Source organism: Pristis pectinata, chromosome 10 (genome assembly GCF_009764475.1).
Source record: "Pristis pectinata isolate sPriPec2 chromosome 10, sPriPec2.1.pri, whole genome shotgun sequence".
NCBI classification, from domain to species: Eukaryota; Metazoa; Chordata; class Chondrichthyes; order Rhinopristiformes; family Pristidae; genus Pristis; species Pristis pectinata.
The window spans coordinates 53485319-53503073 of NC_067414.1; the positions used below are offsets into that span (position 1 = coordinate 53485319).

The 17755-nt window shown below is 38.6% G+C and overlaps 1 protein-coding gene across 6 annotated transcripts in view; it reads left to right on the forward strand.

Annotated features, from left to right (window-relative positions):
• itsn2b (intersectin 2b) overlaps window positions 1-17755 on the forward strand; it is a 158124-nt gene that overhangs the window by 68817 nt on the left and 71552 nt on the right. For 4 of the 6 annotated variants that reach the window (XM_052024030.1, XM_052024034.1, XM_052024033.1 and 1 more), the window contains 7 exons: window positions 4527-4663; window positions 8760-8823; window positions 10833-10970; window positions 12135-12226; window positions 13657-13919; window positions 14784-14933; window positions 16752-16892. In XM_052024030.1, coding sequence (XP_051879990.1) covers window positions 4527-4663; window positions 8760-8823; window positions 10833-10970; window positions 12135-12226; window positions 13657-13919; window positions 14784-14933; window positions 16752-16892 — 985 coding nt within the window. The remainder of the gene's footprint in view (window positions 1-4526; window positions 4664-8759; window positions 8824-10832; window positions 10971-12134; window positions 12227-13656; window positions 13920-14783; window positions 14934-16751; window positions 16893-17755) is intronic. The other 2 variants (XM_052024032.1, XM_052024035.1) reach the window with 1 other exon arrangement.

Here is a 17755-nt window from a genome sequence, read left to right on the forward strand (position 1 = left end):
AAAGAAAAAGCTCTCTCATGTGAGGAGATTGAAAAAGTGCCAATTGGATACTATGTCAAAAATGGAGTGTTAATGAGGAAATGGAGACCTCCTCATGTTCCTGTTACTGAGGAATGGGAAGTTATTCATCAGGTTGTTGTTCCAAAAGTTTATAGGGATGAGATTTTAAACCTGGCCCACAGTATGCCTTTGGGTGGTCATTTTGGTGTGAATAAAACTGTAGGGAAGATCTTGAAACAATTCTATTGGCCTGGTTTGAGAAAAGATGTGGTGATGTTTTGTCGAACCTGCCACACATGTCAGATGGTAGGTAAACCAAATCAAAAACCCCCTGTGGCTCCTTTGAAACCAATTCCTGCTTTTGGGGAGCCCTTTTCGAAGGTGATTGTAGACTGTGTTGGCCCCTTACCAAAGTCTAAGACTGGAAATCAGTATTTGTTAACCATCATGTGTGCCACTTCTAGATTTCCAGAGGCAATACCCCTTAGAAATATTAAGGCCAAGACGGTGTCAAAGGCTCTTGTAAAATTTTTTACCTTGTTTGGTTTGCCAAAAGAAATCCAATCTGATCAAGGTAGTAATTTTATGTCAAAAATTTTTCAACAAATAGTCTATGAGCTGGGAGCAAAGCAGATTGTATCATCTGCATATCACCCAGAATCTCAAGGAGCTCTGGAGAGATTTCATTCTACTCTCAAAAATATGCTGAAGACTTATTGCTTTGAAAACACCAAGGATTGGGACAAAGGTATCCATTTACTTTTGTTTGCCGTTAGAGAATCGATCCAGGAGTCAATAGGATTTAGTCCGTTTGAGCTTGTGTTTGGACATAGGGTGAGAGGACCTTTGGAGTTGTTAAGAGAGCAATGGGTTAATGAGGAAGTGCACTTGAGTCTGTTGGACTATGTCCAAAAATTTAAAACTCAGTTGGAGAGAGTCTGCCAGCTAGCGAGAGAGAATTTGAAAACTAGCCAGATAAGAATGAAGACATATTTTGATAGACGTGCTCGGCCTAGGACATTCGCAGTGGGGCAAAAGGTGTTGGTATTTTTCCCTAGCCAAAATAATCCCTTGCAAGCTCGTTTTTCTGGACCCTATGTTATTGAATCTCGAGTGACTGATCTAACATATATAATCAAAACACCAGATAGACGCAAGAAAACACAACTCTGTCATGTAAACATGCTAAAACCTTACTATGAGAGGGATTCAGTTGTGGCCTTGGTGGATGGTGTAAAGGTTGTTTCTAGAATGCCTGATGTTGATGTTGAGGAAGGCCAATTTAGACCAAATATTGTTCCATCGAAACTAAAAAACCAAAATATCATGGAGAACCTTGAAACGAAGTTAGACCATTTACAAGTTTCACAAAAACAACAGATGAGAGAATTAATTTTAAAATTTAAAAATCTGTTCCTAGATGTTCCAAACAGAACATCGATAATTACCCATGATGTTGATGTTGGGGATGCAAAACCAATCAAACAACACCCATATCGAATGAATGTGGAAAAAAGTAAACTTGTTGATCAGGAAATAAAATACATGTTGGAAAATGATATTATTAGACATTCTAGTTCAAATTGGAGTTCGCCCTGTGTTATTGTACCTAAACCTGATGGAACTGTTAGATTTTGCACAGATTACAGGAAAGTGAATGCTGTAACAAAGTCAGATGCTTACCCTATTCCTAGGGTGGATGATTGCATAGACAGAGTGGGAAAGGCAAAATTTCTTACAAAGATTGACCTATTAAAAGGGTACTGGTGTGTTCCATTAACAGATAGAGGAAGGGAAATTTCAGCCTTTGTAACCCCTTCTGGATTGTATGAATACAATGTTTTACCATTTGGAATGAAAAAATGCTCCGGCAACATTTCAAAGAATGATTAATTCAGTGATTCATGGGTTAAAACATACAGATGCCTACATTGACGACTTAGTGACTGGGAATGATACTTGGGAAGATCACATCTCTGCGTTAGAAAGGTTGTTTGAAAGACTTTCCAAGGCTAACCTTACAGTTAACTTGGCTAAAAGTGAATTTGGCCATGCCACTGTGACATATCTTGGTTATGTTGTAGGTCAAGGCAAGCAAGCTCCTGTTCAGGCAAAAGTTCAAGCGATATCTGAGTTCCCTATTCCCACAGGTACGAGGACTGTTAGAAGATTTTGGGAATGGTTGGATATTATCGAAAATTTTGTAAAAATTTTGCTGATATTGCTCTTCCCCTAACTAATCTTCTGAAGAAGGGAGTAAAGTTTGTTTGGACAGATTCTTGTCAAGAAGCATTTGATAAGCTGAAAGCCATTTTATGCTACCATCCTGTGCTCAAAACACCTGACTTTGAAAAGCCATTTTCATTAGCAGTAGATGCCAGTGATGAAGCTGCAGGAGCTGTGTTGTTGCAGAAGGGTGACCTTGATGATATTGACCATCCTGTAGCTTACTTTTCAAAGAAATTTAATGAGCATCAAAAGAATTATTCCACCATAGAGAAAGAATTACTGTCGCTTGTTTAGCCTTGCAACATTTCAGTGTATATGTTTGCACCGCTCAGAAACCATTGACTGTATATACAGATCATAACCCATTGGTGTTTCTGAGCCGTCAAAAACAAGAACAGAAGGCTGTTAAACTGGAGTTTAATTTTGCAAGAGTTTGATCTCATGATAACTCACATTAAAGGCAAAGATAATGTGATTGCTGATTGTCTTTCTCGATGTTAAATGGGAAACATGTATCTGTACTAATCTGATAGTCTGTAGTTGTGTAGCATGATAATTATTAACATTACTAACTGTATGCGCGGTTAAAATTTTCTTGGGAAAATTTTTTTTTAGGTGGGAGGTGTTACGGACTCAGTGAAAGTCCCTTTAAGATAGAGAGTGTGTGTGTATGTGTGTGTGGGGCGTGCTTACATCAATAGAAGATGAAGGACGTAATGACGTTGTTGAAGAAGAAGAAGGAAAGAGAGAGAGAGAGAGAGAGAGAAGGGAGAGAGACACCAGCCTGCTTGTTTTCTCTATCGATGGATGAGAAACAATAACTGTGTTTGCCACTGAAATCCATGTATGGAAGTTGGAAGTAATCCGGTGGAGTTCACTTTGTTGCTGACCTGTAGAAGGAAACAGGTATTTGTGTGTGGACGACCACGGTTCGGATGCTTTTCGGGGTGAGGAAGTCACTACCGAGTAAACACTGAAGTGTCGTTTGGGTTCCATCGTGGAACATTTGGATTTCGTATGTACTCTCTCTATGTTTTTCTACATCTACATCTTATCTTCAGACAACGGTGGTTGTTGAAGAAGCCCTTGCTCATGTTTCACCTTATGGCTTGCGGAACTGAACTTTAAGAACCATTCCGGAACTGGGAGTTTTGGACTTTGTCACACACACACACACACACGAAGAGTTTAGTTTTGGGGTTAACGTTCGAGGTTTAACATTTTTGAATTCTAACATACTAACATTTTTGCTTTTATTTTACGTATTATCATAAGTAGTGATTAATAAAATAGTTTTTAACACTAAATCATGCTCAGTGTTGCTGGTTCGTGACAATGAAAATATAAAGTTCATTTTTAAAGTTATTTTTTTTAAACTGTTTTAAAGCATTGCACATAAATGAATAACAACTTTATGTGAATTTAATACAGAATGATATCAATCTATGCTAATGTATTTAAAATACATTTCTGTGGACTGATAAGAGAAAGGCTTGATGTCCTTTTTAGAGTGTTCAGATTGCTTGTGTTGCACTTCACTTGATGCTTATTAAATTTGAAAGCAGCATTGAATAGGATGGGAGGATTGAAGCTGTGTTCTGATACTGTGTGTTAAATGCAAGTCTTTCAACATAGTAGACTGTTGTACGATGGTATGAGGATAATGACATTTAACATTTCAAAACTAGTTCTGAAGGACTGGCAATGTTTCAACAAAAGGAGTGGTTTATTTCAGACAGAAAAACTTTATATAATCTGTATTTTAATTAATTTGCTCATATTTTAAAAATAACAGAAAATATAAGAGGAGCATTTTGATGGATGAATGGAGTCTGAGGTGTAATGCACCCATATGTTTCCTTGTGATCGCTGCCACTCCATGGTAAATTATTGACAATTGGGTGAGAATGCTGCATTTCAGTTGTTCTGGGTTAGAAAGAGGAAAATTAGCCAGGATTCCCACTCCTGATTTCGGTGATTCCTGTGGAGTGTGCATAAACGAACAAGGTGAAAGAATATTCAGGTTCGTACTTGAAAAGTGGCCTTTTGAGTGTTGAACCCACTCCAATTTGAGTTATCTTTTTGGAAAAGACAGCGAGAAACGTAATAACATTAAAGAGGAGAAAATGCATATATTTCTGTCAGTCTTTATGTTAACACTGAAGTTATTCCCAATGTGTATGTTCAGCAATAGTTAATGCATGTGCTTTAATCTTCACAGTACCAATATAAGGGGAAATGTTTACATTTGAACATTTTTAATTTCAGTTTTCTTATCTTTGTTGCTCTTTTTGCAGCAGTTCATCATCATCCACTGCATCTCTTGCCTCACCCAAAATGAGTTCCTCTGACTGGGGAGTTCCTCAGTCTAGCAGGCTCAAATATCGACAAGTCTTCAACAGCCTTGACAAATCAATGAGTGGTTACCTGTCAGGTCAGTATAGTATGTGAGCTGATGACTGGGGGGGAGGGGGGATCTTTTTCTTTGGTGCATACTTGGTATGATTGATCATACTTGTACTAGACTTTGGTTATTATCACAACTGGTTTGCCATTGGTAGTACTAGGCACCAAAGCTTAACAAGGAATATGTTGAGCTTTGAGAAAGTGCAGCATAGGATTAACTAAAATGATTCCTGGACCACTTAGAACCTCTACAGGAGAGGTTACACTTACTGGGGATGTTACCTAGGAATTTAGAAGATTGTGGGGTGATTTGATCAAGTATTCAAGAACGAGAATCAGGTTTATTATCACTGACATATGTCATGAAATTTGTTGTTTTGTGGCAGCAGTACAGTGCAAGACTTAAAAATTACTATAAGTTACAAAAAAATAAATAGTGCAAAAGAGAAATAGTGAGGTAGTGTTCATGGACCACTCAGAAATCTGATGGAGGGGAAGAAGCTGTTCTTAAAACATGGGGTCTCTCTCTTCAGGCTCCTGTACCTCCTCCCCAATGGTAATAATGAGAAGAGTCCATGTCCTGGATGGTGAGAGTCCTTAATGATGGATGCCACCTTATTGAGGCACCACCTCTTGAAGATGTCCTTGATGGTAGGGAGGGTTGTGCCCGTGATGGAGCTGGCTGTGTCTACAACCCTCTGCAGCCTCTTTTGATCCTGCACATTCGAGCCTCCATATCAAGCAGTGGTGCAACCAGTCAGAATGCTCTCCACCAAACATCTGTAGAAATTTGCAAGAGTCTTTGGTGACATACCAAATCTCCTCAAACTCCTAATAAAGTAGAGCTGCTGGCGTGCCTTCTTCGTGATTGCATCAATGTGTTGGGCCCAGGATAGATCCTCTGAGGTGCTGACAGCCAGGAACTTGAAGCTGCTCACCCTTCCAGCTCCGACCCCTCAATGAGGACTGGTATGTGTTGTTCTGACTTCCCCTTCCTGAAGTCCTCAATCAATTCCTTGGTCTTGTTGATGTTTAGTGCGAGGTTGTTGTTGCAACTCCACTCAACCAGTTGATCTATCTCAGTCCTATAAACCACCTCATCGCCATCTGAGATTCTGCCAGCAATAGTGGTGTCATCAGCGAATTTATAGATGGTGCTTGAGCTGTGCCTAGCCACACAGTCATGAATGTAGAGAGAGCAGAGCAGTGGGCTAAGCCATGGATGAACCGAGAGAACCACTCCCTACTGAAGGAGAGGACTGCTGCACGCTAATCTGGTGATCCTGATCTGTACAAGAAATCGAGCTATGACCTTCAGAAAGCTATCAGGGATGCTAAGAGGCAATAGCGACTCAAAATAGAGTCCCTGACCAACTGTCAGTTATGGCAGGGCTTACATGCCATAACAGGCTACAGGACGAAGTCGGGCTGCCAAGTTAACAACAGTGCATCCCTTCCGGATGAACTTAACGCATCCTATGCGCGTTTTGAACAGAAGGGAAGTGGATTGTCACCATCCACCCTGACAGCCACCAATGAAGCTGAACCTGTGATCACAGTGGAGGACGTAAGATCAGTCTTCCAGAGAGTGAACACGAGGAAAGCACCTGGCCCAGATGGTGTCCCTGGCCGTGTGCTCAGATCTTGTGCTGGTCAGCTGCAGAAGTATTTGGGGACATATTTAACCTCTCCCTGCTTCAAGCTCAAGTTCCCACCTGTTTTAAGAAGACCACCATCATCCCAGTACCGAAGAAAAGCAAGGTAACATGCCTCAATGGCTACCAACCAGTGGCTCTGACATCCACCACCATGAAGTGCTTTGAGAGGTTGGTCATGGCATGCGTCAACTCTAGCCTACCAGACAACCTGGACCCATTGCAAATTGCCTATCGCTGAAACAGGTCTACAGCAGATGCCATCTCCCTGACCCTACACTCAGCTCTGGAGCATCTGTACAGTAAAGACACCTACGTTAGACTGTTGTTTATTGACTACAGCTCTGCCTTCAATACTATAATCCCAAGTAAGCTTGTCACCACAAACTCTGAGATCTAGGACTCAACACCTCCCTCTGTAACTGGATCCTTGACTTTCTAACAAACAGACCACAATAAGTGAGGATAGGCAGCAACACCTCCAGCACGATTATTCTCAACACTGGTGCCCCACAAGGCTGCGTCCTCAGCCCTCTATTCCCTATGCATTCATGACTGTGTGGCCAGATTCTGCTCTAACTCCATCTACAAGTTTGCAAATGATACCACCGTTGTAGGCCGTATCTCAAACAATGATGAGTTGGAGTACAGGAAGGAGATAGAGAGCTTAGTGGAATGGTGTCATGACAGCAACCTTTACCTCAATGTCAACAAAACAAAAGAGTTGGTCAATGGTGCTGAGGTCGAGAGGGTTGAGACCTTCAAGTTCCTGGGAGTGAACATCATCAACAGCCTGTCCTGGTCAAATCACATAGAAGCCACGGCCAAGAAAGCTCACCAACACCTGTACTTCCTCAGGAGGCTAAAGAAATTTGGTTTGTCCCCTTTGAATCTCTTTAACTTTTACAGATGCACGATAGAAAGCATCCTATCTGGATGTATCACGGCTTGGTACGGCAACTACTCTGCTCAGGACTGCAAGAAACTGCAGAGAGTTGTGGACACAGCCCAGCGCATTACGGACACCAGCCTCCCCTCCTTGGACTCGGTCTTTACCTCTCGCTGTCTTGGTGAAGCAGCCAGCATGATCAAAGACCCCACCCACCCGGGACATTCCCCCTCCCCCTCCCCCTCCCCCTCCCAACGGGTAGAAGATACAGGAGCCTGAAGGCACGTACCACCAGACTTAAGGACAGCTTCTACCCTACTGTGATAAGACTGTTGAACAGTTCCCTTATACGACGAGATGGACTATGACCTCACGATCTACCTTGTTGTGACCTCGCACCTTATTGCACTGCACTTTCTCTGTAGCTGTGACACTTAACTCTACTGTTATTGTTTTTTACCTGTATTACATCAATGCAGTCTCTACTGACTCAATGTAGCTGCACTGTGTAATGAATTGACCTGTACGATCGGTTTGTAAGACAAGCTTTTCACTGTACCTCGGTACAAGTGACAATAATAAACCAATACCAATACATCCTTGAGGTGCACCTGTGTTGATTGTCAGTGAGGAGGAGATGTGAAAGTGGAGGAGAGAAATTATTTCCACTGTTCAGAGTCCAGGATGAGGAGCTAGTGTCTAAAAGTTAGAACTGGTACTTCTAGGTGTCAAATTTCAAACCTTCTTCTGAAGATGACACTTGAACCTAGTCCCACAGCCTGACACATTTGTACTTAGCTGGTCCAAATGTAAAGAGAGACAGTCTTGCTGCCTCTCAGAATCTAGGACTCTAGTGTTGTGGCATGTACAATAATGTTGTGGCATGAGCAATATTGTTGACAACCATAAAATCCCTCCTTTAGCTTTAGCTAGAAAGGTAGCAATTGATTTTTAATAGTTTTAAGTATCTCTGATAATCACAAACAAAATCTATTACAATTGGAATATAACATTTAAAATGCATCTAAAGATACATAGAATATTCTTAAATAACGTAAAAAAAAACACTTAAACCAAAAAGGTCTTTTTAAACAAAGTAACTCGCTCTCCCCGAGCCTCCTAAATCTTTGCACAACAATCTGTATCGAACCAGTGGGGTCCCAAATCCTGCACCAGATCTGACTTGGCACATTTTGCAAGAGACAACTCCCCAGTGCAGTGCTGGGAAATTCCAGTAAAATTAATTTCTATGTAGAGTTCAGAGTTGGAGACATTTGAAAATCTGTGTAGGAAAGGTGTTAGAGCATTTGGATGCAACTAGTACACTTAAATTCAGAGTTTTACCATGTGCATAGTCCTCTCTTGGAATTAGAAATAGTAACTTCAGCCCTTGCTAAATATGAAGATGCAACAGTAGTTGAAATTCTCATGTAATTTTTATAGGTCCATATAGTTATGACAGTGCTAATTGGACTGTTTTCTTTAGCACTGGTGTACTGTGAATGCTGAGGGTGAACTCATTAGCAATGTAGCTGTGAGTAGAATATGCTAGCCTGCTAATGACTGGAATTCATTTTTAGGTCCTCAAGCCAGGAATGCACTTGTTCAGTCCAATTTGTCACACAATCAACTAGCAACCATATGGTAAGTTCTGTTGTGATTAAGCTTTTTTTTAAGTTCTCAGATTTAATTCAAACTGCTGGTTGATGAATTTTGCATGATTTATCATTGCATAAATTAACCTTTGAGTGATTTTAAAGCTTGTTTTCTTTATAATACTGAAAATTGCATCTGAGCGAAGTAGTAGGGAAATTTGCTGACAACTGTATTTTATTGTTTTTATTAAGAATATTTATCAGAAACTTGACTGAGATAACACTTTTAATGCAAAAATACTTGCCAAATTGTTCGATGATGCAGCTGGAAATACAAAAGATCTGGGGGATGGGTGAAAAAAGTTTTGAGAGATGTTTTTGAGAGATCTTTGAAAAGAGCAAGTTACAATCACAGCTATTTTCATACAGCATTTTTAATATTGTGGGACACTGTGGAGGTTTCTCTAAGGTTAACAAATGAGTGTAGGAAAGTTACATTAAGAAGTGTAATGTAAAGCTTAGTGAAAGACATTGGTCTCAGGCAGAAAGTATTTGGGGAAAGAATTCCAAAGCTGAAAATTGTGCCAAAGAGTGAAGAGAGAGGGAAATTGCAAAGAGGCTGGAGATGGAAGAAATTACAGTACAAGGGCGAGATGGGCCTGTGTTCACATAAATAAGGAGATTGAGATTTTGCAAGGTTATGGGTCATGGATGAGTATTTTAAATTAGTGGTACTAGGACCAATACCCAACAAAGACTAGCTTGATCAGGTTGGTCACAACAGAAACTGATATTGAAAAGGTTGGAAATAGGAAAAGGTCTTTATGATAGAAAGGAAATGGACTTGGAGTCTCAATCCAAGTGGACTGGTTAGTTCAGCCTGAAATAATTGTTGGGTTGGGGAAAGAAATCAGTGGCAAGGATAATGGGATTTGCTTCAGGGACTCAAGATGATGGCTTCTGGCTTCCCTGTGTTTAACTTTCAAGAGGCTGCGAATCATTCATGTCAATGTAAAAGCAATGGATGTTTTGAAAGAACCAGGGTCCAGGGCAACATTTACATGTAAATTGAATGTCACAAAAATTGCTCTGCATGTTAGAGAGTGGAGACCAAGAAGAAATACACAGTCAAAGTAGAAGTGCCAGCTGGGATCTGAGTTTGGGGGACACCACCTGGACAAGGGTAGATAGAAAGTAAATTCAATATTGAATACCCCAACCTTGGGTAACTTGTTCTTTTTTACTTTCACTGGCAGAATTGGCCATTTCTGTGTATCATTATTTTGTCTTAGTTTTTCTCCTATTAGTATATTCTGGCTTGCTGTAGCACAGCCACAGCCTTACTATGAGCAACATAAATGACTGGAAAAATATAATGGGCTTCTGACTGCCACTTTAAGTCAATTGGTCTCACCCCATCAGAGATACTCTTTATTATATCCATCCCTCCTGCACCTTCTCTGCTTTTGAAAACCAACTTGATTTCTCTCTTTCTCTGTTCTGAAGTTTTCTAGGACTTGAAATGTTAATTGTCTCTTTTCCCACCGGTGCGACTGAGTGTTTCCAGCATTTTCTGTTTTTGTTTTAGATTTCCATCATCTGCAGATTATTTTTTGATATGCACAATATTTCAAATGCATCCACTTTGGGTGCTGCAGTATGATGCTTAGTACAGTGCACTACCCATAACCCCAGATTACAGATATTCTGGTAAAAAGCAGCAACATTTGTGGGGGTGGGGGGTGGTGCATATTGTTTGAAATTCAGACTGGAATGATGTTCTAGGACTCCTTTGACTTTAAGTAATGGCTTACGTGGAATTAAGTGGGCAGGATGAGGGGAGGAGGGGAATTGATTTTCTCTGAGAGACATCATCAGCCGAATGGCTGAACGGCAGCTTCCTATGTTATGAGAGAATATATGATAGTAAGTTAAGTTTTCCTACCTCATACTGCAAAATCAGTGATTATCCACATATTCCGAGAATTAATAGTTGTCAATTAGCCAACATGAAAGTATGTCTTAATCCTCTTCCTCTATCACAATGTTAAATTTCAGGAACCTGGCAGATGTTGATCAGGATGGAAAGCTCAGAGCAGAAGAGTTTATTTTAGCTATGCATTTAATTGACATGGCTAAGTCTGGTCAGCCTCTTCCCATCACTCTTCCGCCAGAACTGACACCTCCTTCATTTAGGTATGTGGTTCTGTGTTTCTCAGTATGTTTGCATGATCCCTGTATTTTGGTTATTACCCCATTTCATTCCCTTAAGTGTTAAGCTGTGCTAGATATGGTATGAATAGCCTTTGCATTTCATTCAAGGATCTCTTTTTACCAAGCCAATCTAGAAATTCAGGAAAATCTGGCTGATGAAAAAGCAGTCTTTTGTCATGTAAAGAAAAGGACATGGATAAAGTAAGTAGAATGTAGACTTGGCATGGCTTAAGCAGCACTAATCAGTTTATATTGTCAAATTAAAAAAATGAGTGTACAAGGTGAAGTGGATCTAGATATAACAGCAGGGAGATGAGAGTGTTGGAATATTTATTTTCTGTTGGTGTGTGTGTGGGGGGGGGGGGGGGGGGGGGTGGTGTTGCTATGTACCTGCTCCATGAAACTTATTTTTCTGTCATCTAATTTTTCCAACATCTCGGAACTGATCATAGCACTAGCTTTTAAAAGAAAGATAACATGTTGCTGAAGATCACACATGATTTCAATATGAAGCCAGATGTAATATATGATCTGTAATGTAACTTTGGAAGTCCCAAAGTCCATTTGAAATCTATCGTCAGATACAGCACACTAAATTATGAACTGGAATTGGTTTGAATATATTGCTACAATAATCCCAACCAATAGCATATTCTATATATAAAACAAAATTGCTCCTAATTGCCTCTGTCCTGATCCAGACCAATGGAAAGTTGGAGGATCTGGAATATCAACTTAACTTTTAAATATTCAATTTTTATTTTTATAAATAAATGGGGGGAGGGACGTATAATAATAAAAAAAAACAAATTCTTAGATAAAGGAACAGACATAATCATTAGCCTCTTTTTTTCGTTTTTTAGTAGGTGTTTAGGTTGCTGAGCATTTTAAACAGTTTCTGTTTGAAAAAGATTTATAAAACTGTAGATGGTGGATGATCCATTTAAAATTCCACAGTACCCATTATAATAGTAGGTGCCCAATTTTCTTTATTCTTCCTGCATCTGACTTGAATTTTTATAGAAGGAATTTTGTTTGCAATGAAGTAGTTCTGATGGACCTTTTGAAACCACACAAATAGTGCTTGCGTCAATCCATATGTGATTTGGGAAAGATCATGGTCCTAATGTTTTCTTTCCTTTTTAGATCAAGCAAATGGGGTGAAGGAATAAATGGAACACAACCTCAGTATCAGGAAATGGCAGAGGAAATCCAGGAAGCCCAGAAAAAGTCACCTGGTAAATTGATTGGTCTATGCATATCTTGTCTCTCTTGCATGAATAGATTGGATGATATTGAAGAAAGGTGGGCTATTATTGCTGTTACCACCTTGTCAAAAATTGCAATAATGAAATAATCAAACTTTTAAGAATGCCCTACAAAATGCTGTATAGTTGTATTGCTGCAGACCACAAACATTTATTCACAGTGGACTTCAACTGCTGACAAGTTATTAGTAATGTTCCTAAAATTCATGTAACATTTGCATGCACAGTATTAAGTAAAAAAGGATTATTCTGCTTTCAGGTACGGTGAAGTACTCTATCATAATTGAATGTTAAATTAGATTTTTAATGCCTTCTATTTAAGATAAGCTTGCAAGCAATATCCTCATCAGGTTTTACCTGTCGTAGAATGGTAAAATAGTGGATGATTCAAGACCAGTCCGATGAATCAGTTCCTGAAATCTGTATTTTTTTCTCTCAATAAGATCCAGACATTTTCCAAATAGGTCTATCTTCGTGCTAAATTATTCAGTGTTGGGATGATATTAACTAGTTCTTGTAATCTAAAACTAAGTAGTCATAGGCAGAGCGTCTGACTTTACAAGGAATGGAAACAGGTGATTCTTTAATGCACAATGTTCGCACACAATCTGTACCTGATTAATGACTGTTACTTAGAATCACTTAGACTGTTACTTACCAATCAGTGAGACTCAGACCCCTGCAATTTATATAAAAAGAAACCCAAATCAAAGAATGAAGATGTCCCTATTAAAATGCTATCTTTTGAATAAACTTGGGTAATATATTGCAAGTTTAATTAAATCTGTAGTATTTCTATTTTGCTACTATAGATGGTATAGGTGTGACCATCGGCGATATTTCCACTAAAAGTTAATGAACAATGTCCTCCAGCAAAGTGAGGCACTACAAATCCTCCTGTATTCTGTTTACAGAGGCTCAATGCTCAGCTAATCCTCACAGTCGTTGTAGATTTTGCATTCTCCACCACTGTGGATCTGCACATGTTCATATTATTTGCTTTGTTTTGAACTTCTCTTGTGAACCAATTTGATTCTAGAGCATCACCAACCAATGTATACAGAAACTTCTATCCTTTGCTATTTCTCTTCCCACTTCAAGGCACTACTTAAAACTTAAATCTAACCAAACTTTTTGCCATCTTTTCTCATATCTTAGGCATCCTGATGTCAGATTTTGTCTTATAATAAAGTATTAAAGGAGACTGAAATTTTATTACTACAATAAAGGCATCATATAATGACACATTATTATCCGTGTGAATAAGTAATCAAAGTTAAAATAACTATTGGAATGTAAAGGCCTATGTGTGTTGCTCTTTTCAGTCCTCATTGCTGAGGCTTGAGGTTATAGTGGTACTCGGATTTTTTTTTAGAACTGATAGCGATTGATATTTCTAGTCACTTTCGAGGATAAAAGAAAAGCAAACTATGAAAAGGGTAATGCAGAGTTGGAGCGAAGGCGACAGACCCTTCTGGAACAGCAACAGCGGGAGGCAAATCGCAGAGCACAGCGTGAGAAAGAGGAGCAGGAGAGAAAGGAGCGAGAGCTGCAAGAGCAGGAACGGAAAAAGCAGCTTGAATTGGAGAAAAGGTTGGAGAAGCAACGTGAACTCGAACGTCAAAAGGAAGAACAAAGGAGGAAAGAAGTAGAAAAGCGAGAGGTTTGTGAAAAATGATTTCGGCTAGGAGCACGGTGCATTTTCCTTTTTCTGTAGTGAGCAGAGATGGTGAGGATGAATCTAAATTTTAGGTTAAGTTGAGTGAATCTGTTAAACTTATTCCTAAGTTCAATATGATGCGCTGTGATTTTTAATGAATGTTCAGCATTGATCCTGGCCATTGAGAAGGGCATGGATTTGTATCGTTATTCCAGACTGCTTCCTAATATTTGGCTTAAACAATATTGATAGAGGTCGCGTGAATTGGAGGGTAAATATCTCAGGAAATGAGGCAGAAAGTTTGATTCTGACCATAGGTTTATAAATGTGCAACTCAAGAAATTAAACCCAAATTACCTGTGGCTTACCTAACTTGCTAGGACCATCACCTGCACTTCCCTGTCACCTCCCATCCCTTCACTCACATAATGCTTTAAGGGAGAAAACTACTGCTTTAAAAAAAATCTAAACATCCATTTTACATGTATGAATATTTTAATGGTATTTACCAGGGTTCTTTGAGCCAGTTCAATGCTAAGCATATTTATATTAATGGAGGTGGTACCTCATCATTTGGGACCAACTTTGTGAAGTATGATAATTTGCTTTAAAAAGAGGTTAGTATAGTTAAAGCAGGTTTGAGTTGTATTAATAAATTGCATCTGTATGATGGTCATTATTTTCATATTATTTCAAGGAAAAGGGAGCCAATTCAACATGAAATTAAATTTTTTTACTGATTCAAAGCAGTTTTGTTCTTACTTGGAGTTCTTTGCATTCGCATTTCCCCAATTTAGCATTCTAAATTTTCACTTTTTAAGAAATTAGTTTTCTGTAACAATATTTATGTTTGTTGTGTACCTTTAGGCAGCTAAGCAGGAACTTGAACGCCAGCGACAGATTGAGTGGGAGCGAATCCGGCGACAGGAACTCCTTAACCAACGGAACAGAGAACAAGATGAGATTGTCCAGTTAAAGGCTAAAAGGAAAAGTCTGGAACTTGAACTGGAGGCATTAGTAAGTAGATTAGCAAAACGACATCTGTTTTGTGCATCAGCTGCATATTTTGGCTGTATTTAATTAATACTGAGATTATGATGGGCTTTCAGGCTGTGCTTATCTTTGGATGATTGTCCTACATTTTCGTTACTGTGGAGGCCCGGCATGAGTGAATCTGATGCCAGGAAAATTCATTCAACATTGTAGCTTGTGACTGTTTTTTGTCTTATCCAACCCTGGTGAATCCATGGCCACTACAACCTACAGAATCTTTTCATAGAAGTAAAGTTCTGTCTTTGGCTAGAACATTATAACAGATGAAGTCTCAGTACCCATGTCTTGTGGATTGTGGACCCATGGATTGTGTTTTGAATTGAACATGTGTTTTATGTAATACAACGGCATTTTGAATTGCCTCCTTTAATATTCTGAAGTGCAGCAGAAGCTAGTGGAAAAAAGAACATACAGAAAGAAAAGCACACCCACCTCCAACTTCACTCCCACTGATATAAATGTGTATGAAAATAGTTAATTATGTTGTTGTCCCAGTCATGGTAGTTAGCTGTACATTTTCAATACGTTCATTTTCCAAATCCATCAACTTTGAAGATTGTGATCAATTAATTCTCAACACTTCTGTGATGATCTAGTACAACAGTATTCTGAGGAATTTGTAAAAGCTGGCTATGAATCCTCACTAGCGTTGGGAAGAAAATGAATTGTGCAATGGACATTTATAGAGACTACTCAAAAATGTACAAGTTGTAGCTGTGAACTTATCCAATTTTTTTCAGACTGTTTGTTGTCTGAAAATTACCTATTTTGTTCATAACTGTATGGAACATTAACTGGGCAATGAATAGGAAGCGTCCCTGAAAATTTGTTGACAATAGAGTCAGATAGCACAAAAACAGGCCCTTTGGTCCACTGTGTCTCGCCATCCCCTCCCCCATTGTACATATCAACATTAATTCATTATGTCCTTTCTTTAAACTTTCTTAATGTTTATTGTTGTATATTTCTTCTTATGATATTAATGTTCTGAAATTGCTGTTTTAAATGTACTATATTTTTAAGTAAGATTATACATTGGAAAGCCAGAGAGTACTTTTAGAGTTTTAATGTGTCCCCAGTGCATGCATTTAATCTCTGTCAAATGAACTGGAATGATATGCAAATATTAGGTCTTCTTGACAACCTCAGTCTGATGAGAAATGTTTAAGACAAAACTTTTTGGAGAGCAACATGGTGTAAGAATTTCTTTCTGTTGTTAAAATCATGAATTTCAATTCACTTGACCAGGGAAAGATGTGTATATCATAACTTTAAATGTAGGTGTTCTTTCCCAAAAGCACTAGGTACTTCTGAACTTATTTGCATCAACAGTTTGAAAATGAATGGGTTAAGCAGTCTGACTTCTGTTGCCTCTGCAGCCAGTTTTATGAATATGTATAATGCAGTCTTTTGTCGAATGGGGGAAACGTGCATCCCCAATCTGAAAACACCCAACACCCACTCCCATCTTGACTAATGCAAGAGTTAAATATGAGGAAATAATGGTAGAAAATTATGGCTGGATGAATAAAATTTGTCTTGCAGTTGTTCCTAACAAGACTATCCAACTTTTGGATAATAGAGCAGAATTATCTTGGCTCAAGTGTCAAATATAATTCTTGCGATTATTATTTTGTGGCAAGGAACCCTGTTTAACCCCATAAAGTATTCTCATTTGTGTGTTGTAATTTCAGTTTTTCTTTGAATTAGTATAATTGCTGTTGTTGAATTAATTTTTTTTTAAAAACACCTAAATCTAACCATTACTCTCACTTGTCACAGAGTGAGAAGCAGCGAAATGTTGCAAGCAAAGTACAGGAAGTGAAGAGCAGAAAAGCAGTTCAAGAAAATGAACTTAACCTCATAAATCAAAAGCATGACCAGAGGCGAACAGAAGTAAACGTTTTGCAGCAACAGCTTCAGGTGGGTACTAGTTTTCTCGATTGTTGTAGATGAGCTACCTCTATTTGAAAGCATGTATCATTGTACTCTATTTACTCAAGTTTCCTGAAGGATAACAATTTGAAATATTTTGTATTGGGTTAATTTCCAACTTGGAACAAATTCATCTGGGTCTACACTACTTTCGTGCACAGATTAAAAAGGAGGGACAATACCAAAGTACTTGTGTACCATTTGCATGTGCTATCAAATAGAAGGAGCCAGTGGTTCCAAAGGGAACTTCAGGTGCTCAGCCACAGGCATTGGTTAAAAAGCTGAACCTGTGTGGTTATGCCTTGAGTCTGGGCTAAACTGAGCACGTGTCTGTCACTAGACCCTGAAATTCAGGGCTAACCAGGTCTGATCTCGGATCAGAATTCGCATTCATTTAAATAGGGATTCCTGACATGGGAATTAAGTAGAAAAAGGCAAGTTAAGTTTTAGATTTTTATTTTTATTATTGTCTTAATAGGTTTTAATAATTTTTATTTTAAATTATTTATTTTTTAATTTTACTTTTTAATTATTCAAAGCAATTTCAATAGTTTAAATTTCTCTGAATATAAAAGACTTACAGACTTTGGTAGAAGATGATGCAAATGTAACCCTAGTAAGAAAAGAGGGAGAGAGGAAATGTAGATCTACTGATCTATTAGCCTAAGTTGGTGGTAAAGAAGATGCTGGAATATATAATAAAGATAATAGAACACATTGAAAAAGATAATAGGATTGAGTAAAGTCATCATGGATTTATGAAGGGGAAATCATGTTTGACTAAATTGATGGAGTTCTTTGAAGATGTGACAGTAAGAAGAAATAAGAGGAAGATGGACTATTTGGATTTC